Raw genomic sequence first — 7500 nt, forward strand, 5'->3', positions numbered from 1 at the left:
TCTCTCTCTTTCACACACACACATACACACACACTGGAAGATCCAAGAAACCATAACTGTAACGTCTGTAAATATGTGAATTAAAGATTTGCACTTTCCTACAGTAGAGTACTCTCCCGTTTCCTTGCCTTGAGATGCATTTACACTCCCAGCCACTAGATGGCTCTGGAGCCAAGTCGACCCGGAAATGAGTGGCTAGGAGTGTCAACAGCAGCTCACACGTGTGGACGGCAAGCATGAGCTGAAGGACTGCTAGTCGAACTCTCTTGATTATAAAGGATATTGTACACTGCATGATTAAGTAACAACTATCAAAATGAAGTTTGCATACAGGGTAAGACTTTTCTAAGTAACTTTTGTTGAGCTAACTTAGTTCACGCTGGCTAACAACTAGCTCACAAGCCGGCTATAGCGTGTAGCTGTCTGTTGATTTAACTTGCACCCAGATGTGCTATGTTCAGTGTTTTGCTTGTTTGTTTGTTTGTTTGTTTATTAGGATCTCTTTTAGCCATCGGCTAGTCTTCCAAGAGTCCTCAACTAAAACATACAGTACAATACATACAATGTATACAGTAATGCAGAAAATACTACAGTTAGTAGAAAATACTACAATTCATAAATAGAATTCAAGAATAAATAAGAAAAGAAAGAAACATGATAGTGAATACAATAATAACAGTAAAATACAATAGTTCAAAAACACAGCTACTTACGAAATCACACATCTAAAGTCATTGTAACAAAAGATTGTAAAATTGTTCTCAAAAGAAGTTCAAAGAAGGAAAATCCATACGCTTGTCTTGTAGGATAACTAGTGAGCTGCATAGCTAGTGATAATCATCCCTTGTGCTCGTTGTAGTTTTCCAACCTGTTGGGAGCGGTCTACCGTCATGGGAACCTGACTTTCTCCAAGGATGGGAACTCTGTCATCAGCCCCGTTGGGAACCGAATCTCTGTCTTCGACCTGAAAAAGTAAGTCCCTGCTGGCCCAGATCAACTCTGACCTGGAGCTGCTCATGAGTATGAACACACACACACACACACACACACACACACACACACACACACACACACACCCTGCTGGCCCAGATCTACACTGACCTGGAGCTGCTCATGAGTATGAACACACACACACACACACACATGCCCTGCTGGCCCAGATCAACACTGTAGTCGGATCATCTCTTGCATGGCGTATGCATAACGTAATGCTTCAGTAAAACTGATTGTGATGTGATTGTATTAAGACCTAGTCTATGTTTTTCTTACATTTCTATCAGCAATAAGTCAGAGACTTTACCAGTTTCCACTACGAAGAACATCACGTGTGTTGGTCTTTCCCCCGATGGCAACCTGGCTGTGCTGGTTGATGAAGGTACAGTAATACTATTCGACCCAGCATTGTACAAGTCACTGTGAGGGTTGCATTGGTGTTCTTTCCTTCTAAATCTGGTCTGTTTTCATTCTTTATGTGTGTGTGTGTGTGTCTGTGTATGTCTGTGTGTGTGTCTGTATGTCTGTGTGTGTGTATGTGTGTCTGTGTGTGTCTGCGTGTGTGTGCGTGTGTGTCCGTGTTGTGTCTGTGTGTGTCTGCGTGTGTGTGTATGTCTGTGTGTGTATGTCTGTGTGTCCTCGTGTGTGTCTGCATGTGTGTGTCTGCGTGTGTGTCCGTGTTGTCTGCATGCGTGTGTGTCTCCGTGTGGGTGTGTCTGCGTGTGTGTGTCTGTGTGTATGTCCTCGTGTGTGTCTGCATGTGTGTGTCTGTGTGTGTGTCCGTGTTGTGTCTGCATGTGTGTCTGCGTGTGTGTCTCCGTGTGGGTGTGTCTGCGTGTGTGTGTCCGTGTTGTGTCTGTGTGTGTGTGTGTCTCCATGTGTGTGTGTCTGTGTGTGTGTGTCTGCGTGTGTGTCTGCATGTGGGTTTGTCTGCGTGTGTGTGTCCGTGTGTCTGCGTGTGTGTGTCACAGATGGAGCAGCGTTGTTGGTCAGTCTGATAACGAGGGCTGTGCTGCATCATTTCCACTTCCACAAACCCGTGAACAGCGTGCGATTCTCTCCAGACGGCAGGCAAGGCGCTCACACACACTTCACACACACTTCACACACACTTTACACACATGTATTGCTGTTGCTATGCGAATCAGTGCAGAAGACTTCTTTCAGTTAGTTTTAGTTTGTTGGAGATGCTAATTGGAGCCAAATAGTGTCCGGAGTAAGAAGTCCAATTATCTAATAACATTTTCTTATTATTATTTTTTGTTGCTATTGAAAGATCCTGTCCATGAACATCGTCTTCCAGTTTGTCCACGAACGTTAGCCAGCTAGCTAGCTCCCAACATTAGCTCCCAAGTAGCTAACATTCATGGATGAGATTTTTCAATTCTATAGATGTATTTTTCATTCAAATGGCATTAGAAACATTGATATTATGTTTACTGACACCAGACTAAGCTAACTAGCGAGCTAGCAACAACAAAAACAGTCACAAAATGTTATTAGATAATCGGACTTCTTACCCCGGACACATTTTGCCCGCCTGGACAGTATTTGGCATGACTGAGCCTATATGATCATCACTTCCTCCTCCACAGGAAGTTTGTGGTTACCAAGGAGAACGTGGCCCTGATGTACCATGCCCCGGGGAAGAGCCGCGAGTTCAACGCCTTCGTGTTGGACAAGAGCTACTACGGGCCGTACGATGAGACCACCTGCATCGACTGGACAGACGACTCCAAGTGAGTGACGGACCGACGACGCTCATGTAACAAGTTACACACCCCTCAGAGGAAAGACGCGCCGTAGCGGTGAACGTTATACACACATCCCGGAAATGCCACCCATGTCCCTCCGCTCCTCTGCCCCATGTAGGTGCTTCGTGGTGGGCAGTAAAGACATGTCCACCTGGGTGTTTGGAGCCGAGCGCTGGACCAACCTCATATACTACTCCCTGGGTGGACACAAGGACCTCATCGTGGGCTGTTTCTTCGAGAAAGATAGTTTGGATGTGAGTGCATATAGAATCATATATGTGTGTGTGTCTAGGCCAGTCTTACCCAGTGTGTGTGTATATGTGTGTGTGTGTGTGTGTGTGTGTGTGTGTGTGTGTGTGTGTGTGTGTGTGTGTGTCTAGGCCAGTCTTACCCAGTGTGTGTGTGTGTGTTCTCTCAGCTGTACACGGTCAGTCAGGACGGGACCCTGTGTGTGTGTGTGTGTGTGTGTGTGTGTGTGTGTGTGTGTGTGTGTCTAGGCCAGTCTTACCCAGTGTGTGTGTGTGTGTGTTCTCCCAGCTGTACACGGTGAGTCAGGACGGGACCCTGTGTGTGTGTGTGTGTGTGTGTGTGTGTGTGTGTGTGTGTCTAGGCCAGTCTTACCCAGTGTGTGTGTGTGTCTAGGCCAGTCTTACCCAGTGTGTGTGTGTGTGTCCTCTCAGCTGTACACGGTGAGTCAGGACGGGACCCTGTGTGTGTGTGTGTGTGTGTGTGTGTGTGTGTGTGTGTCTAGGCCAGTCTTACCCAGTGTGTGTGTGTGTGTCCTCTCAGCTGTACACGGTGAGTCAGGACGGGACCCTGTGTGTGTGTGTGTGTGTGTGTGTGTGTGTGTGTGTGTCTAGGCCAGTCTTACCCAGTGTGTGTGTGTGTGTCCTCTCAGCTGTACACGGTGAGTCAGGACGGGACCCTGTGTGTGTGTGTGTGTGTGTGTGTGTGTGTGTGTGTGTCTAGGCCAGTCTTACCCAGTGTGTGTGTGTGTCTAGGCCAGTCTTACCCAGTGTGTGTGTGTGTGTCCTCTCAGCTGTACACGGTGAGTCAGGACGGGACCCTGTGTGTGTGTGTGTGTGTGTGTGTGTGTGTGTGTGTGTCTAGGCCAGTCTTACCCAGTGTGTGTGTGTGTCTAGGCCAGTCTTACCCAGTGTGTGTGTGTGTGTCCTCTCAGCTGTACACGGTGAGTCAGGACGGGACCCTGTGTGTGTGTGTGTGTGTGTGTGTGTGTGTGTGTGTGTCTAGGCCAGTCTTACCCAGTGTGTGTGTGTGTCTAGGCCAGTCTTACCCAGTGTGTGTGTGTGTGTCCTCTCAGCTGTACACGGTCAGTCAGGACGGGACCCTGTGTGTGTGGGAGAGCGACACCGAGCTGGACGGCCTGGTCCTGAGGAGGCGCCAGGAACCCAAACAGCCAGCGCAGAAACGGAGCACGGGACCCGACGAGGGGGGGGAGGAGGAAGAGGAGGAGGAGGAGAGGAGGAGGAGGGGCGAAGGAGAGGAGGGAGAACCCAGAGGAGAGGTCATCAGAGGCCGGGCGGACGGACCAAAGGAAACAGAGGGGGTTAAAAACGTCCGCTACCAACAGAGGAGCAAGTAAGACGCCTCACCCCGTCACCCCCCGTTACTCGCTTGTAATGGTTCGGTCCGTCGGTTGATCTCGGCTGCGCGGAACACGACAAACGGCACATTTCTGGGTATCAGCCGAGGCTTAAATCAACCAATAACGGGTTTATTTTCAGACGAGCGATAACCGGTGTGTTTTTATCAGTAGCGCTAACGTGCGTGTGGTTCCCCGGCATCAAGGCATTTCTTCAACAAGGAGGGCGACTTCAACGACCTGACGGCCGCCACCTTCCACAAGGAGAGCCACATCCTGGTGACGGGCTTCTCCTCCGGGGTCTTCCACCTCCACGAGCTGCCGGACTTCAACCTCATCCACTCGCTCAGCATCTCGGACCAGAGGATCGCCAGCGTGGCCATCAACGGCTCCGGGGACTGGATCGGCTTCGGATGCTCAGGTAGGGGGATTCCTGCTCAGTAAAACAAACTAAAAGAAAGGCAGGTTTATTTGAGCACATTTCAGCAACAAGGCAATTCAAAGCGCTTCATATGAGACATTAAAAGCATCAAGACAAAGTGCAAGAAACACATAAAAGGTCATATAAAATGAAATGCAAAAAAGGACATTTAAAACAAAAGGCAGGAAAAATAAAATACAGGACTAAAAGTTACAGTGCTGTGTATGAATGAATAATTATTTGATTTAACCCTGAAAATACAGTGACAACATTTCGAATATTAATTTGATTTTCCCTATAATACTAGAAAGTGCAGTTTCTCAGCTTTCAGCAAGTGTTGGAGTGAGGAATTCTTTTGATTTGTTAGATTTTTTTTTTTATATTATAAAATATTTGTTAGATTTTTTTAAAATGTTGCCGGTGACGTGGTCGTATTGAAAGGGTTAATAAAAAGCAGCGGCAAAAAGAAAAGTCTTCAGTCTTGATTTAAAAGAAATTGAAAGAGGGACTTGCATGGTTACTTGGCAGATTGTAACCATTTGGTTTGTAGTTTGTGTTATTTTACGTGCTTTTTTACTTATTTATTTGACTCTATTTGAGTTATTTATGTATATTTATTGATGTGTTTTTCCTCCTCAGGGCTGGGTCAGCTGCTGGTCTGGGAGTGGCAGAGTGAGTCCTACGTCTTCAAGCAGCAGGGCCACTTCAACAACATGGCCGCCCTGGCCTACTCCCCCGACGGCCAGTACATCGTCACAGGAGGGGATGATGGGAAAGTGAGTTTGCGGACCGAACCGTGCAGTTGACTGGAGAAGGGAGGTATCGCCAGGTCTGAGAACGGTGTCCAGGTCTGTTAAGGGGCGGTTTGTTTCGGTGTTGTAGGTGAAAGTGTGGAACACCGGCAGCGGGCTGTGCTTCGTCACGTTCACGGAGCACACCAGCAGCGTCACCAACGTCACCTTCACCTCCAGCGGCTTCGTCATCGTCAGCGCCTCCCTGGACGGCACCGTCCGCGCCTACGACCTGCATAGGTAGGAGCTACACACACACACACACACACACACACACACACACACACACACAGAACACACACACACACACAGAACACACACACACACACACACAGGTGAACTGTACAGGAACAGACCACGCCCACCAGTGAAACCCGACCAATCACCATCCAGTAGTTTCACAGCGTCACCACATGTCATAGATTTATTCTAATCATTAAGAAAAGAGTAGTCGAGAAATTATAATATTCCAAATAGTTTACGAATTTGCAAAACCGGCCTCATAGAGAAAGGAAAATCCACCAAGAGCCAAGATTATCCTCAAAACAGCATTATAAACACTGTGGGTACAACCCATAATGCATATGTAAAACTTCACTAGCCAATTATCAGTGAGTCGGCCAGGTCAGAGGTCAACAGCTGACCTGTGCATTAACAGAGATCAAAGACTAACTGAGAGGAAGGGACCCTTGCAGAGCTCTTCCTGCCATACAACCTTTTGGTAACACCTTATAATAAGAGCACACTATAAAACATTATAAAACATTATCACTTAATTCATCATTAATAAATGCTTTATAGTGTGCGCTTATTATAAAGTGTTACCAGCTGTTTTAAAGGAGTAGTAAAGGGAAATGTTTAGCCCTGTTTTAAGGTTACTTATGATCATATACAATGGTTCAGATCAAAACGTCTTTGAAATCGAGAGTTTAACATGTTTTTGAAGGATTTTTCACGGTGCCCACCCACATCCATTGTATGACCAAAACAGTGGTAGAGCAATTATCAACTTTCTCGAAAATGCTAGTTTTGTCAACGTTTTGATCTGAACCATTGTATATGATCATAAGTAACCTTAAAACAGGGCTAAACATGCATTTTCCCTTTAAGGCCGGGGGAGGCGGGGTCAGGGCAGGAAACAGGAAACACAGAATTCACAACGTAGATTTCCTATCACAGTGTCTGGAACAGAGAATACACTTATTTGAATGTATCCATCGCACATGACATCATGGCGCCGGTTTGGGGCGAGACGTTTCCTGATGTCCGGCTCCGCCCCCTCCGCAGGTACCGCAACTTCCGCACGCTCACGTCGCCGCGGCCCGCCCAGTTCTCCTCGCTGGCGGTGGACGCAAGCGGCGAGCTGGTCAGCGCCGGCGCGCAGGACTCCTTCGAGGTCTTCATCTGGTCCATGCAGACCGGACGGCTGTTGGAGGTGAGCGACCCCTGACCCCCGAGACCCGGGGTCATCCCAACCAACCGGGTCCGCTAAAGGGGTCGTTCGTTTCCTCATATAAGCATCATTCTTTCCTCAGAACTGGGATGTTCTAACGGGTCTGTGTGCTGATTGGTTATGAGAGTTCTGACGTCTCTCTCTCCATGCTGATTGGCTATGAGAGTTCTGACGTCTCTCTCTCCGTGCTGATTGGCTATGAGAGTTCTGACGTCTCTCTCTCCATGCTGATTGGCTATGAGAGTCTCCCAGGGTGTGAACGTGTGACGATTGGATATAAGGAGAGTTCGACGTCTCTCTCTCCGTGCTGATTGGCTATAAGGAGAGTTCTGACGTCTCTCTCTCCGTGCTGATTGGCTATAAGGAGAGTTCTGACGTCTCTCTCTCCGTGCTGATTGGTTATAAGGAGAGTTCTGACGTCTCTCTCTCCGTGCTGATTGGCTATAAGGAGAGTTCTGACCTCTCTCTCCGTGCTGATTGGCTAT

At 47.8% G+C, this 7500-nt stretch overlaps 1 protein-coding gene across 1 annotated transcript in view; it reads left to right on the top strand.

Annotated features, from left to right (window-relative positions):
- The first annotated feature begins 205 nt into the window (after window positions 1-205).
- pwp2h (PWP2 small subunit processome component) overlaps window positions 206-7500 on the top strand; it is a 12113-nt gene continuing 4818 nt past the window's right edge. Inside the window, exons 1-11 of the mRNA XM_084439407.1 lie at window positions 206-334; window positions 860-972; window positions 1281-1375; window positions 1965-2064; window positions 2589-2732; window positions 2866-3001; window positions 4069-4346; window positions 4557-4771; window positions 5411-5547; window positions 5654-5802; window positions 6850-6997. Of these exons, the coding sequence (XP_084295533.1) occupies window positions 317-334; window positions 860-972; window positions 1281-1375; window positions 1965-2064; window positions 2589-2732; window positions 2866-3001; window positions 4069-4346; window positions 4557-4771; window positions 5411-5547; window positions 5654-5802; window positions 6850-6997 (1533 nt within the window). The 5' untranslated portion in view covers window positions 206-316. The remainder of the gene's footprint in view (window positions 335-859; window positions 973-1280; window positions 1376-1964; window positions 2065-2588; window positions 2733-2865; window positions 3002-4068; window positions 4347-4556; window positions 4772-5410; window positions 5548-5653; window positions 5803-6849; window positions 6998-7500) is intronic.

Source organism: Borostomias antarcticus (genome assembly GCF_949987555.1).
Source record: "Borostomias antarcticus genome assembly, chromosome: 6".
NCBI lineage: Eukaryota > Metazoa > Chordata > Actinopteri > Stomiiformes > Stomiidae > Borostomias > Borostomias antarcticus.